The following is a 15,968-nucleotide window of genomic DNA, read 5'->3' on the forward strand; positions in this document are numbered from 1 at the left end:
TTGGCAGACATCACTCTAGGCTTAATTCAGTACGTTATGTCAAATTTCGTGCAAATCGAAGGATATATAGGGACCGCACCATTTACATGAAATCGGACGAAACTATATATGGGAGCTATATTCATTTTCACGAAACTTGGCAGACATCATTCTAGACCTAAATGATTAGGCTGTACCAAATTTCGTGCAAATGAAAGATATAATTCACATTAAATCGGTTAAATATATATATGGGAGCTATATCTAAATCTGAACCGATTTTTCCCAATTTCAATAGGGTTCGTCCTTGGGCCGAATAAGTGACCTATGCCAAATTTCATCCAATTCGGATCATAAATGCGACCTGTACTTTGTTTACAATTTTACATGGACAGACGGACGGACGGACGGACAGACGGACATGCATAAATCGACTCAGAAAGTGATTCTATGCATATTCTCAAAAGGAACCATGGGTTTAACTCGATTATTTTTGCCTGTTACAAACATATGCACAAAGACATAATACCCTGTACCACAGTGTGGTGAAGGGTATAAATATTCCGGGCAAATTTTACTACCTACAATAGAAATAAGTAATAGAATTTAAAATATTTTAGAGGAATTGGTCCCTTGACATGACATACATGATGAAGTAAACGAATACCGCAAGTTTTTCGTGTTAAAAGTCCCTCTCATCTTTCTTATTTGAACTGCTAAAAATGCAAATAGAATTTTTCCCATTCCACCCTAATATCCCAAAACGAGTTCCTCCATATATTTTTTTTATCGTTTAAATGAACTAATTGACATATTTGCTTAAAGTAAACAAATTTTTGTCGTCGTAACTAGTTTGCGTCTCCAATCTGATATTCGTTAGAATTCGCCGCACACACATCTTCATATACAACAATATTAGCAACACAATGAAATGAAACTTTGTAAATGTTCACTCATATGCACGAGTGAGTGCACACGAACGTACACCAACACACACACACACACACACGCATAATAAGTAGTCACTTTCATGTCATCTCATATTTGTGTGTCTATGGAGCAAAAAATTCCTTAAGAAATATGTCATAATTTTTGTTGAATGCAAGAAGAAGAAGAAAACGACGAAGAAGAAGAAGTCTTTCCTTACCATCAAGTCAAGAGATAGCTAATTACAAGTTTTGAGATTTAATTAATATTCAAACAGGAGTTCAGAAGTCAGAAAGAAGATGTCAAAATGGAAGAAAGTTGGAGGAAGGATGTAGATTTTTTCTTCTGCAGAAAAACCAATTCTCAACAGATTTTTTCTGAAAGAAATTGTTTTTTGTTAGTACCTCAATTTTTTTTTTTAAATAAAATCACAATTTTATAATTTTTTAGATAAATTTTTATTTATTATGTTATTTTTAAATAATTTAATTTATTTTTAGATTTTGTAGAATTTTTTTTTTTTTAATTTGTGACATTTAATTCCTCTTCTTCAATCTCACCAAAATACCATTTTCCGATTTGAGAGTAACTCTAATATTTAAAATCGGATCATATTCACTTTCGGGTACACAACCCTTACGGGAGTGATCATTAATGCCCGATGACAGGCCATCCTTGGCGGGTAGAATTTCATAGTTTCGTAATACCTGAGAGAGCAGCGATTTCAATTCGAACATGGCAAATCTTTCGGCTGAAAAGAAAGAGGGGATATTTTTTATTTTCACAAAAAATTGGGAAAAATTGTTTTAATATAATATATTGTTAAGGTAAATGGTGCACCATAGACTAAATATGTTTTTTTAAAATTTCGCACAGCGTATTGCATAAGACACTAGAATGATATGTGCTAAAAAAAATTAAAAAATCCATATATATTTTCGCCCGATTTAAGGTAAATGGTGCACCATAGTCACTAAATATGTTTCGATTTGTACGAAATTTGGCACGGCGTACTGAATGAAGCCTAGAATGATGTGTGCTAAGTTTCGTGAAAATCGGTTCAGATTTAGATATAGCTCCCATTAATTTTTTGGTCCGATTTTATGTAAATGGTGCACCAAAGACCCTAAATACCTTTCGATTTGCACAAAATTTGGCATAGCGTACTGAATTAAGTCTAGAATGATGTGTGCTAAATTTCGTAAAAATCGGTTCAGATTTGGATATAGCTCCCATATATATTTTCGTCAGATTTAAGGTAAATGGTGGATCAATGTCCTTAAATATCTTTCCATTTGCACGAAATTTGGCACAGCATACTGAATTAGGTCTAGATAATGTGTGTTAAGTTTCGTGAAAATCGGTTCAGATTTATATATAGCTCCATATATATTTTCGTCCGATTTAAGGTAAATGGTGCACCAAAGACCCTAAATACCTTTCGATTTGCACAAAATTTGGCATAGCGTACTGAATTAAGTCTAGAATGATGTGTGCTAAGTTTCATGAAAATCGGTTCAGATTTAGATATAGCTCCCATATATATTTTCGTCCGATTTAAGGTAAATGGTGCACTAAAAACCTTGTATACTCTTCGATTTGCACGAAATTTGGCACAGCATACTGAATTGAGTCTATAATGATATGTGCTAAGTTTAGTAAAAATCGGTTCAGATTTAGATATAGCTCCCCTATATATTTTCGTCCGATTTAAGGTAAATGGTGCACCAAAGACCCTAAATATCATTAGATTTATACGAAATTTGGCACAGCGTACTGAATTAAGCCTAGAATGATGTGTGCTAAGTTTCGTGAAAATCGGTTCAGATTTCGATATAGTTCCGATTAATATTTTCGTCCGATTTAAGGTAAATGGTGCACCAAAGACCCTTTATATTCTTCGATTTGCACGAAATTTGGCACAGCGTACTGACTTAGGCCTAGAATGATGTGTCCTAAGTTTCCTGAAAATCGGTCCAGATTTTGATATATCTCCCATATACATTTTCTTTCGATTTGCACGAAAGTGGTGTAGGTTATCATATATTCGGTCCAGTCCGACTTTACCACTTTCCTTACTGGTTTCTTATTAGCTTACCTATACACTTCCTTGGTCCCGCACTGAAGGGCACACTCTTAAAGGCCTCGATGCCCTTCTTTTCCAAATCATTGGCATTGACATTGGCAAAACGTTCCGGTTTGAATTCACAGGGATTTTCGAAATACCTCTCATTATAGCCCATGGCAATGAGGCACATGATGACAGTGGTGCGGCGGGCAATCTTCGTGCCATCTGAAAATAAATCCACAAATTAATATCCTGAATTGATCAGACTCCCCCCTTCCTTCGTACTTATATCAATTCCCTTGCGATTGGTTCTGGCAATCAATGGCACCGCAGGATATAAACGCAATGTTTCCCTTATCACCATTTCCAAATAGGACATCTTCTGCAGATCCTCAATTGTTGCCTCCACATCCTTAAATTCCTGACCTTGTTTATCTGCAAATATTTTCTTTTGTTCTTCGAAGGCTTGCTGCTGTATGGCTGGGTGGCGAGACAGGGTGTAGAGGGTAAAGGATAATGCCGATGCAGTGGGATCATGACCCTAATTTGGGAAGAAAAGGAGAAATGACATGAAGGAAGCGAATAAAGAAAATCAGGAAATGGAAATACTTACCGTAAATATGAATGTCGACAATTCTTCAAATATTTCACGGAATTTCAATTCTCTTCCATCCAATTTGGCATTTAAGAGGACATTTAAAAATGGTTTTAATTCGTCCTTGTTAATTAAATCCTTGCCAGCATCGTCTTTCAATTGGCGGCGACGTTGTTCGACAATCTGCAAAAAAGACGGAACAAAACAAAAATTAATTCCTTCTTCAGGATACGGATACAAAAAACCAAAAATTCCCCTCCCGATACCTCGAAGTTCTCCCTTAACTCACCCGATTCATTTCCGTTTTCAATTCCCTCAGGGCCTTGCGCTGCTTGCTAAAGTACGGTGTCAAATAGAACAGGGTATCGAATCGCTTGACAATACTAAAGGTACGCTCCTGGATGACATCACACAAACTATTGGAATGTTCGAAGTAAACCAGCATCAAAAGAAAATTCGCAGGATAAAGGATAATGCAAGGAAAATATTTGTAAAAATCAACATTACGAACATGATTATCAGAATAAAGGATATGAGGAATCCTTTAACAAGGATGCTTTACTTACTCAGCAATGGCGGCATGCATATTTGATGGCTGGTCATCCAGGGAGTTACTGGGGACACCGGTGGCATTTTCTGAAAGTATGGGGAAATTTTTATAAAAAAATAGGTCAAAGGGGATTTTTTCTATAGAACAAAAGTTTGGGAACCTGGAGAATCCTCAGAGGCCATATAAGAATTTTTCCTATATAAAAAATTAATCCTCAGGTATCCGAGTAGAATTTTCTAGAAACAGAGACCTCAACTGGGACTGAGGATTTTTTTCTATAGAAAAATATACCTCAACTGGGCCTGAGCGATTTTTTTCTATAGAAAAAGAGACCTCAACTGGGGCTGAGCGAATTTTTTCTGTAGAAAAAGAGACCTCAACTGGTGCTGAGCGAATTTTTTCTATAGAAAAAGAGACCTCAACTGGGGCTGAGCGAATTTTTTCTATAGAAAAAGAGACCTCAACTGGGGCTGAGCGAATTTTTTCTATAGAAAAAAATACCTCTACTGGGGCTGAGCGAATTTTTTCTATAGAAAAAGAGACCTCAACTGGGGCTGAGGAATTTTTTCTATTGAAAAAGAGACCTCAACTGGGGCTGAGGAATTTTTTTATAGAAAAAGAGACCTCACCGGTGGCATTTTCTGCAAGTTTGGGGAAATTTTTATAAAAAATTAGGTCTAAGAGTATTTTTTCCATAGAACAAGAGCTCAGAAACCTGGAGAATCCCCAGGGGCCAGATAAGAATTTTTCCTATAGAAAAAAATAATAATCCTCAGGTATCAGCGTACAATTTTCTCTATAGAAAAAGCAATGCCTCCCTCTGAGATCTGAGGTCCACGCCTATTGTAGATCATGAAAAATATTTTTTTTTTAAATCCACGCCTATTGTAGGTCATGAAAAATATTTGCTTAAAAATTTTCTGTAGAAAAAACTTCCCTAGGTACCGCAGGAGAATTTTGTCTATAGAAAAAAAAAATCCTCAGGTACCTGAGAAGAAATATTTCCTTAGAAAAAGTTTCAGCAGGTCCAAGTGAAAAAATCTGATCAGATCCCTGAGGACTTTTTTCTATAGTAAAAATTCTCCTTAGGTCCTTGATTTTTTTCTATAAAAAAATATACTTCAGGAATCTCATGAGAAATTACCCTTGAGACCAGGAGAACCATTTTCCTTAGGTTCTAACGACTTTTTTTCTTCTATAAAATAGGTAATTTTACCCTCTACTTACCACACACAATATCCAACGTACACTTCCGAACAATCTCCTGGATATCAAAGACCTCACCATCCTCGGCATGCTGCCGCAATTTGTTTGCGAATTTTTTACCCGTTTTATTTACAACCTTCATATAACCCTCAACGGCTTTGTTATCAAAGGCAGGCATATATAATTTTTGATGTTTAAGCCATCTGGCACCGGAGCTGGTTAACAGGCCGTCACCCAACCATGGACGCAGGAATGAATACAAATGTTCTTTGTACAACAAAGATGAGCTGGAGAGCATGTTCTGTAAATACGTAAACGAGGAAGAGAAATAACGAAAGGATTATTTGTTATGGAAAAAAATGCCACACGCACACATGGGTGTGGGAGTGGGTGTGTATATGTGTGGGTATGGTGATGTACCTGTATTTCGGCTGGGTCACTCAGCATGACATGATATTGAAAGAAGACCAACGAACGGAATCCTTGGAAATCATATTTCCGGCAATATTGTAAAATTTTCTTGGGATATTCTGGAAAATAGAGCGAATGAGAGAGAGAGAGAAATTTAAATTAGAGCAGAAATTAAAAACTTTGGTATTTTCCCGACCTTGTGCGGTAAATTCTTTTATCTTTTTTTTGTTGTTGTTCCGAATATTCGCTTAGTTAAAATATAAATTGTGTATCATAAAGGAGTGTGTGTTGCACACATACACTCATACATATGTATATACACATATGGAGTATGCCTATTTTATTAGCATACATTTTTAATTACCGGCTAATGTTCATCCTCCATACCTAACTTTCTGGCCCCACTTTGTCATAATCTAATTTATTCGCTAATTGCTAACAAATTGTTTATGTTTTGGGACTTATCGCAAACAAGTTCGGAAGATAAGGTAGGAATTTTATTTATGCGTAAAAATATAGAAAAAAAAAATAACGGCAAGGATGATGAAAAACACACCCCAACTGGGTCTGAAATATACCTCAACAGGGGTTGAGGAATTTTTCCCATAGAAAAAATACTGGGGCTGAGTGAATTTTTTCTATAGAAAAAGAGACCTCAACTGGGGCTGAGCGAATTTTTTCTATAGAAAAATATAGCTCAACTGGGGCTGAGCGAATTTTTTCTATAGAAAAATATAGCTCAACTGGGGCTGAGCGAATTTTTTCTATAGAAAAATATAGCTCAACTGGGGCTGAGCGAATTTTTTCTATAGAAAAATATAGCTCAACTGGGGCTGAGCGAATTTTTTCTATAGAAAAATATAGCTCAACTGGGGCTGAGCGAATTTTTTCTATAGAAAAATACACCTCAGCTGGGGCTGAGCGAATTTTTTCTATAGAAAAATCTACCTCAACGGGGACTGAGCGATTTTTTTCTATAGAAAAAGAGACCTCAACTGGGGCTGAGCGAATTTTTTTCTATAGAAAAATATACCTCAACTGGGGCTGAGAAAAAGAGACCTCAACTGGGGCTGAAAACCTCAACTGGGGCTGAGCGAATTTTTTCTAGAGAAAAATCGACCTCAACTGGGGCTGAGCGAATTTTTTCTATAGAAAAAGACACCTCAGCTGGGGCTGAGCGAATTTTTTTCTATAGAAAAAGACACCTCAGCTGGGGCTGAGCGAATTTTTATCTATAGAAAAAGACGCCTCAGCTGGGGCTGAGCGAATTTTTTCTATAGAAAAATACACCTCAGCTGGGGCTGAGCGAATTTTTTCTATAGAAAAAGACACCTCAGCTGGGGCTGAGCGAATTTTTTCTATAGAAAAAGACACCTCAACTGGGGCTGAGGAATTTTTAGACCACGAAAAAAATACTTCAAAAATCTACGCCTTTGGTAGGACCACGAAAAAATTATTTTTTCTATGGAAAAATATACCTCAACTGGGGCTGGGAAATTTCTTTCTCTAGAAAAATATACCTCAACTGGGGCTGAGGAATTTTTAGACCACGAAAAAAAATATTTCAAAAATCTACGCCTTTGGTAGGACCACGACTTTTTTTGGACCACGGGGGCTGAGCGATTTTTTCTATAGAAAAAATATACCTTAACTGGGACTGAGCGATTTTTTCTATAGAAAAAATATACCTCAACTGGGACTGAGCGATTTTTTCTATAGAAAAATATACCTGAACTGGGGCTGAGCGATTTTTTTCTATAGAAAAATATACCTGAACTGGGACTGAGCGAATTTTTTCTATAGAAAAATATACCTCAACTGGGGCGGAGGAATTTTTAGACCACGAAAAAAAATATCTAAAAAACCTACGCCTTTGGTAGGACCACGAAAAAATTATTTAAAAACTCTACGACTTTTTTTGGACCATGAACAAAATTATTTAAAAAATCTTCCTCTTAAGCTGGAACTGAACGCGAATTTTTTTCTATAGAAGTAGCTTCTTCTTCTATACTCACCATCTGGTTTCAGACCAAATTGAAATAGATTTCCCACAAATGGATAGGGTGTGGGTCCAGGTATCATTTCCATAATCCCAGCAACATGATCCAAATAATTGAATATCTTAATGCCCTTAAAGAACAGCACTGTGAAAATGACAATGGCCAGGGCCAATAAAAACATTTCCATTTTTTATCGAGTAACCAAAATTAAATTTCCGAACGAAGAATTATAGATCCAATTTTTTGTTTATTTAAAATAGTACCGTACACGTAGCGTTTAAAAAACGAACTGACCACTAAAGTACCTGTCACTAGGGTATGTTATAATTAGAGTCGAAAATTATCCCCCCACCTTTGTTGATTGATATGGTCCCAAAAAATATGGGTTCCGATAATAACCTCTAATAAAGCTTATCTCCCTGTTTTTTTTTGCTCCTTCCTTTTTGTTATTCAATTTTTGGTTCTGTTGTTGTCTGAATTTTTCCGATAATATCGCCCAATTATTTGATAATGCTTTAGTAGTTCATGATACTTGAATGGTCATAATTGACTCATTTACGTTGCGGGACCGTTTTGTTGTGTACGGAGTTCGGTTTGTTTTGATAAGCCCACAAATCAATCGAAGAGTCAGCCAACAAGCCGAAGCCATTCATTTCACTAACTTTCAACAACACTCTGAAGTGTCTTGCCTGCCGGTCGTCTAATCATCGCCGAGTTCAAAGTCTTTGCGAACGATTTTCACAGACCCTTATCGATCGGATGTTTCAGATGATAGTTGTTTTGTTGTTTGTTTTTTTATTTCGTTGGGACTTATTGATTACGTGCCGGTTGAAGAACAACGTGTACCTTGTAGGTGGTTCTAGCATATGTCGGAGGAAAGTTTCACTTTCCGAATGTACTTGAGGGCATACATTTATAGGTAGCTATAAATAGAAATTGGTTTGAAGAGATTGTTGAAAACAATAAACAATTAGGGAATTAGTCATAAATATAAAAATGTTAATTGGCCTCTAGAGAATTATTTTGCGTGGTGAACATGACCTAGGGTAAACGCACCTCAACTGAGAATGAGGATTTTCTTAAATAAAAAAATACACCTTAACAGAGGCTGAGGAATTTTTTCTATCAAAAAATACACCTTAAGTTGGGGCTGGGGAATTATTTTTCTGTAGAAAAAGACACCGCAACTGGGGCTGAGGAATTTTTTCTATAGAAAAATATACCTCAACTGGGGCTGAGGAATTTTTTTCTATAGAAAAATATACCTCAACTGGGACTGAGGAATTTTTTCTATAGAAAAATATACCTCAACTGGGACTGAGGAATTTTTTCTATAGAAAAATATACCTCAACTGGGGCTGAGGAATTTTTTCTATAGAAAAATATACCTCAACTGGGACTGAGGATTTTTTTCTATAGAAAAATATACCTCAACTGGGGCTGAGGATTTTTGTCTATAGAAAAATATACCTCAACTGGGGCTGAGGATTTTTGTCTATAGAAAAATATACCTCAACTGGGGCTGAGGATTTTTTTCTATAGAAAAATATACCTCAACTGGGGCTGAGCGAATTTTTTCTACAGAAAAATATACCTCAACTGGTGCTGAGGAATTTTTTCTACAGAAAAATATGCCTCAACTGGGGCTGAGGAATTTTTTCTATAGAAAAATCCACCTCAACTGGGGCTGAGGAATTTTTTCTATAGAAAAATCCACCTCAACTGGGGCTGAGGAATTTTTTCTATAGAAAAATCCACCTCAACTGGGGCTGAGGAATTTTTTCTATAGAAAAAGACACCTCAGCTGGGGCTGACGAATTTTTTCTATAGAAAAAGACACCTCAGCTGGGGCTGACGAATTTTTTCTATAGAAAAAGACACCTCAGCTGGGGCTGAGGAATTTTTTCTATAGAAAAAGACACCTCAGCTGGGGCTGAGGAATTTTTTCTATAGAAAAAGACACCTCAGCTGGGGCTGAGGAATTTTTTCTATAGAAAAAGACACCTCAGCTGGGGCTGAGGAATTTTTTCTATAGAAAAAGACACCTCAGCTGGGGCTGAGGAATTTTTTCTATAGAAAAAGACACCTCAGCTGGGGCTGAGGAATTTTTTCTATAGAAAAAGACACCTCAGCTGGGGCTGAGGAATTTTTTCTATAGAAAAAGACACCTCAGCTGGGGCTGAGGAATTTTTTCTATAGAAAAAGACACCTCAGCTGGGGCTGAGGAATTTTTTCTATAGAAAAAGACACCTCAGCTGGGGCTGAGGAATTTTTTCTATAGAAAAAGACACCTCAGCTGGGGCTGAGGAATTTTTTCTATAGAAAAAGACACCTCAGCTGGGGCTGAGGAATTTTTTCTATAGAAAAAGACACCTCAGCTGGGGCTGAGGAATTTTTTCTATAGAAAAAGACACCTCAGCTGGGGCTGAGGAATTTTTTCTATAGAAAAAGACACCTCAGCTGGGGCTGAGGAATTTTTTCTATAGAAAAAGACACCTCAGCTGGGGCTGAGGAATTTTTTCTATAGAAAAAGACACCTCAGCTGGGGCTGAGGAATTTTTTCTATAGAAAAAGACACCTCAGCTGGGGCTGAGGAATTTTTTCTATAGAAAAAGACACCTCAGCTGGGGCTGAGGAATTTTTTCTATAGAAAAAGACACCTCAGCTGGGGCTGAGGAATTTTTTCTATAGAAAAAGACACCTCAGCTGGGGCTGAGGAATTTTTTCTATAGAAAAAGACACCTCAGCTGGGGCTGAGGAATTTTTTCTATAGAAAAAGACACCTCAGCTGGGGCTGAGGAATTTTTTCTATAGAAAAAGACACCTCAGCTGGGGCTGAGGAATTTTTTCTATAGAAAAAGACACCTCAGCTGGGGCTGAGGAATTTTTTCTATAGAAAAAGACACCTCAGCTGGGGCTGAGGAATTTTTTCTATAGAAAAAGACACCTCAGCTGGGGCTGAGGAATTTTTTCTATAGAAAAAGACACCTCAGCTGGGGCTGAGGAATTTTTTCTATAGAAAAAGACACCTCAGCTGGGGCTGAGGAATTTTTTCTATAGAAAAAGACACCTCAGCTGGGGCTGAGGAATTTTTTCTATAGAAAAAGACACCTCAGCTGGGGCTGAGGAATTTTTTCTATAGAAAAAGACACCTCAGCTGGGGCTGAGGAATTTTTTCTATAGAAAAAGACACCTCAGCTGGGGCTGAGGAATTTTTTCTATAGAAAAAGACACCTCAGCTGGGGCTGAGGAATTTTTTCTATAGAAAAAGACACCTCAGCTGGGGCTGAGGAATTTTTTCTATAGAAAAAGACACCTCAGCTGGGGCTGAGGAATTTTTTCTATAGAAAAAGACACCTCAGCTGGGGCTGAGGAATTTTTTCTATAGAAAAAGACACCTCAGCTGGGGCTGAGGAATTTTTTCTATAGAAAAAGACACCTCAGCTGGGGCTGAGGAATTTTTTCTATAGAAAAAGACACCTCAGCTGGGGCTGAGGAATTTTTTCTATAGAAAAAGACACCTCAGCTGGGGCTGAGGAATTTTTTCTATAGAAAAAGACACCTCAGCTGGGGCTGAGGAATTTTTTCTATAGAAAAAGACACCTCAGCTGGGGCTGAGGAATTTTTTCTATAGAAAAAGACACCTCAGCTGGGGCTGAGGAATTTTTTCTATGGGGCTGGGAATTTTTTCTATAAAAAAGACACCTCAGCTGGGGCTGAGGAATTTTTTCTATAGAAAAAGACACCTCAGCTGGGGCTGAGGAATTTTTTCTATAGAAAAAGACACCTCAGCTGGGGCTGACGAATTTTTTCTATAGAAAAAGACACCTCAGCTGGGGCTGAGGAATTTTTTCTATAGAAAAAGACACCTCAGCTGGGGCTGAGGAATTTTTTCTATAGAAAAAGACACCTCAGCTGGGGCTGAGGAATTTTTTCTATAGAAAAAGACACCTCAGCTGGGGCTGAGGAATTTTTTCTATAGAAAAAGACACCTCAGCTGGGGCTGAGGAATTTTTTCTATAGAAAAAGACACCTCAGCTGGGGCTGAGGAATTTTTTCTATAGAAAAAGACACCTCAGCTGGGGCTGAGGAATTTTTTCTATAGAAAAAGACACCTCAGCTGGGGCTGAGGAATTTTTTCTATAGAAAAAGACACCTCAGCTGGGGCTGAGGAATTTTTTCTATAGAAAAAGACACCTCAGCTGGGGCTGAGGAATTTTTTCTATAGAAAAAGACACCTCAGCTGGGGCTGAGGAATTTTTTCTATAGAAAAAGACACCTCAGCTGGGGCTGAGGAATTTTTTCTATAGAAAAAGACACCTCAGCTGGGGCTGAGGAATTTTTTCTATAGAAAAAGACACCTCAGCTGGGGCTGAGGAATTTTTTCTATAGAAAAAGACACCTCAGCTGGGGCTGAGGAATTTTTTCTATAGAAAAAGACACCTCAGCTGGGGCTGAGGAATTTTTTCTATAGAAAAAGACACCTCAGCTGGGGCTGAGGAATTTTTTCTATAGAAAAAGACACCTCAGCTGGGGCTGAGGAATTTTTTCTATAGAAAAAGACACCTCAGCTGGGGCTGAGGAATTTTTTCTATAGAAAAAGACACCTCAGCTGGGGCTGAGGAATTTTTTCTATAGAAAAAGACACCTCAGCTGGGGCTGAGGAATTTTTTCTATAGAAAAAGACACCTCAGCTGGGGCTGAGGAATTTTTTCTAGAGAAAGAAAAAGACACCTCAGCTGGGGCTGAGGAATTTTTTCTATAGAAAAAGACACCTCAGCTGGGGCTGAGGAATTTTTTCTATAGAAAAAGACACCTCAGCTGGGGCTGAGGAATTTTTTTTATATAAAAAGACACCTCAGCTGGGGCTGAGGAATTTTTTCTATATAAAAAGACACCTCAATTGGGGCTGAGGAATTTTTTCTATAGAAAAAGACACGTCAATTGGGGCTGAGGAATTTTTTCTATAGAAAAATTTACCTCAACTGGGGCTTAGGAATTTTTTCTATAGAAAAATACACCTCAGCTGGGGCTGAGGAATTTTTTCTATAGAAAAATACACCTCAGCTGGGGCCGAGGAATTTTTTCTATAGAAAAATACACCTCAGCTGGGGCTGAGGAATTTTTTCTATAGAAAAATACACCTCAGCTGGGGCTGAGGAATTTTTTCTGAGGAATTTTCCTCAGCCCCAGCTGAGGTGTATTTTTCTATAGAAAAAATTCCTCAGCCCCAGCTGAGGTGTACTTTTCTATAGAAAAAATTCCTAAGCCCCAGTTGAGGTAAATTTTTCTATAGAAAAAATTCCTCAGCCCCAATTGACGTGTCTTTTTCTATAGAAAAAATTCCTCAGCCCCAGCTGAGGTGTCTTTTTATATAGAAAAAATTCCTCAGCCCCAGCTGAGGTGTCTTTTTCTATAGAAAAAATTCCTCAGCCCCAGCTGAGGTGTCTTTTTCTATAGAAAAAATTCCTCAGCCCCAGCTGAGGTGTCTTTTTCTATAGAAAAAATTCCTCAGCCCCAGCTGAGGTGTCTTTTTCTATAGAAAAAATTCCTCAGCCCCAGCTGAGGTGTCTTTTTCTATAGAAAAAATTCCTCAGCCCCAGCTGAGGTGTCTTTTTCTATAGAAAAAATTCCTCAGCCCCAGCTGAGGTGTCTTTTTCTATAGAAAAAATTCCTCAGCCCCACCTGAGGTGTCTTTTTCTATAGAAAAAATTCCTCAGCCCCAGCTGAGGTGTCTTTTTCTATAGAAAAAATTCCTCAGCCCCAGCTGAGGTGTCTTTTTCTATAGAAAAAATTCCTCAGCCCCAGCTGAGGTGTCTTTTTCTATAGAAAAAATTCCTCAGCCCCAGCTGAGGTGTCTTTTTCTATAAAAAAAATTCCTCAGCCCCAGCTGAGGTGTCTTTTTCTATAGAAAAAATTCCTCAGCCCCAGCTGAGGTGTCTTTTTCCATAGAAAAAATTCCTCAGCCCCAGCTGAGGTGTCTTTTTCTATAGAAAAAATTCCTCAGCCCCAGCTGAGGTGTCTTTTTCTATAGAAAAAATTCCTCAGCCCCAGCTAGGTGTCTTTTTCTATAGAAAAAATTCCTCAGCCCCAGCTGAGGTGTCTTTTTCTATAGAAAAAATTCCTCAGCCCCAGCTGAGGTGTCTTTTTCTATAGAAAATTGGGTCAAATTGGTATTAAGGAACTCTGTAGATTTTCGAACAAGTAATGAGAAGGACGATAAAGGTCTGAGTAGGTATTTAGAGGCTTTGTAGTGGTCTCAACTGGTAATGAGAAGATAAGTATTCTCAGTTCTAAGTAGATAAGGAGGAGCTCTGAAGAAGTTTAAGTTAAAGATTGTATTCAGGAGCTTTGTATAGGTTAAAAGATGTAGGATTAGGTGTATAGAGGTCCGAACTGGCGGTGAGAATATCGCTAATGGTCTTAAAAGGTATTGACGAACTCTACAGAGATCCAAGTTCCTATTGAGGAGTTCTTTAGAGTTTCAAACGATGGTTTTGAGGTATCCTGAGGCTAGGAGATTTCAGTCGAAGCACGAGGAGGTAATGTGTAGGTATCTAGAGATGTGATTAAGTAAGAAGAAACTATATTTTTGTTGGAACAGAGCTACTAGTATGTAATAAAGAACTCCATAGAGGATCGAACGTATCAATAAGACGTCCTTAGATAGCGAAGTGGTGAGTTCGAGCTATTTAGAGGTTGTTAGAGGTGACGAGGATGTATCTAAATGTCTGACCAGTTATCGAAAAACTTTATAGAGGTCCAAATAGGCAATGAGGAGCTCTATAGGTTCGATTGGTGATGAGGAGCTTTCCTTGGGCCCACATAGACAATGAGGAGCTCTGTAGAGCTACAAAGAAGTAATGTGGAGGCATCTAGTGATCTGAATTATTACTATATAACAATATATTATTTCGAACAGCTGATGAGGAGGTCATTAAATCTCGATGTAGGTATCAAAGAGTTCTATAGGGTAGAGACCTTGTGATGAATACATTCTTAGAGATAGAAGTAGTAAGTATGAACTAGAAGTAGTAAGTATGAACTAGAAGTTCGCAGAGATAACGAAGAGGTATCGAATGGGCAGAAAGAAGTTCCATAAATGCTCAAATGCTAGTTGAGGAAAATCCTAGAGGTTAGAGGAAGCTGTACAGAGCTTCAAACTGATGCTGAGAATGTCGATACAATGGAATAATAAAAATGTGTTATATGAAGGTTCGAACATCTGCTGAGGAGGTATCAAGACCTACGAATATGAAAGAAGAAGCTCTACAGATATCCAAATATGCCATATGGAGGTCTATAAAGGTTCGAGAAGTTTGAGAATGCTAAGAGGAGATTTATATAGGCCCAAATACGTTCGAGGGATTCTATAATTTTTAAATGGGAACACAGAAATCGATGCTCAAATTCTCAATTACGTGTTGAGGAAGTCCCTATAGAGGTTTAAATACTTAAAGAGGAGCTATATAGAGGTCCGAACAACTGATGAGGAGGTTTCCAGAGGTATGTATATGCAAGAAAGAGCCCTATAGAGGTCTAAATAGGCATGGAGGTTCGGGCAGGTGATGGAGAGCTCTGTAGACGTTTGAGAATGCTAAGACGAACTTTGTATAGGCCCAAATATGTTCGAGAGGTTCTATAATTTCTAAATGGAACAACAATTCTATTGATACTCATATACGTTTTAGGAGGTCCTAAGAAGTTCGAGTATGTAAAGAGGACTATTGAAGTCCGAACAACGGCGGGAAGGTCTCCAAAGTTATGAATAGGCAATGTGGAGTCCAAATACGAAACATAGAGACTCGAAAAGATGGCGATGAGCTCTGAAGAGACTTTCAGTATCCCAAGAGCAGCTTTATATAAATCATTAAAGGCAATAAGAAAATGTTTTGAAGTCTGCATAGGTAAGAAGGAGATATGTAAACCGAATGAAGTTTAAATGTTTTTGGCGCTGACTTTTCAAAGACATCTGCTTTTTACGGAATTTTACTTTTCTTTACATCTTCACCATACAATATATGTGTATCCCCTAAATTATGCTACAGATTTTATAATGTAAAGTTGTTTACGTTGATATTAACCCATTTATGTCGATACAATATTAACACTTTACCGTATACGAAATCAAGATGATAATTAAAAATTTCATTGGATGGCATATGGTATCAATGGTGTATGTCTTGGCTAAGTCTATAATCTGATCAATAAACCATTTAGCAATACCGATCT

The 15,968-nt window shown here is 37.7% G+C and overlaps 1 protein-coding gene across 1 annotated transcript; it reads right to left on the bottom strand.

The window, feature by feature from the left end:
* Positions 1 to 1,422: 1,422 nt before the first annotated feature.
* Positions 1,423 to 7,924, bottom strand: LOC133331751 (probable cytochrome P450 4ad1). Its single transcript, XM_061540128.1, has 9 exons — positions 7,752 to 7,924; positions 5,746 to 5,855; positions 5,347 to 5,626; positions 4,136 to 4,205; positions 3,859 to 3,985; positions 3,588 to 3,752; positions 3,260 to 3,515; positions 3,005 to 3,199; positions 1,423 to 1,657 (listed from the first exon to the last, which is right to left on the bottom strand). Exons 1-9 carry the CDS (start codon positions 7,921 to 7,923, stop codon positions 1,443 to 1,445), a joined length of 1,590 nt encoding a protein of 529 aa, XP_061396112.1. The 5' UTR covers position 7,924; the 3' UTR covers positions 1,423 to 1,442.
* Between the last annotated feature and the right edge of the window lie 8,044 nt (positions 7,925 to 15,968).

Source organism: Musca vetustissima, unplaced genomic scaffold (genome assembly GCF_032173495.1).
Source record: "Musca vetustissima isolate MV318-11 ecotype Yass unplaced genomic scaffold, APGP_CSIRO_Mvet_v1 utg139852, whole genome shotgun sequence".
NCBI lineage: Eukaryota > Metazoa > Arthropoda > Insecta > Diptera > Muscidae > Musca > Musca vetustissima.

What these genes read in the sequence shown, in the direction of transcription:
- LOC133331751 (XM_061540128.1), bottom strand. Translation starts at nt 7,923, where the DNA reads ATGGAAATGTTTTTATTGGCCCTGGCCATTGTCATTTTCACAGTGCTG. An exon ending in GTGACCCAGCCGAAATACAG is followed by an intron (nt 5,627 to 5,745) that starts GTACATCACCAT and finishes ACGTATTTACAG; the next exon opens with AACATGCTCTCCAGCTCATC. An exon ending in GGGACCAAGGAAGTGTATAG is followed by an intron (nt 1,658 to 3,004) that starts GTAAGCTAATAA and finishes CTTTCTTTTCAG; the next exon opens with CCGAAAGATTTGCCATGTTC.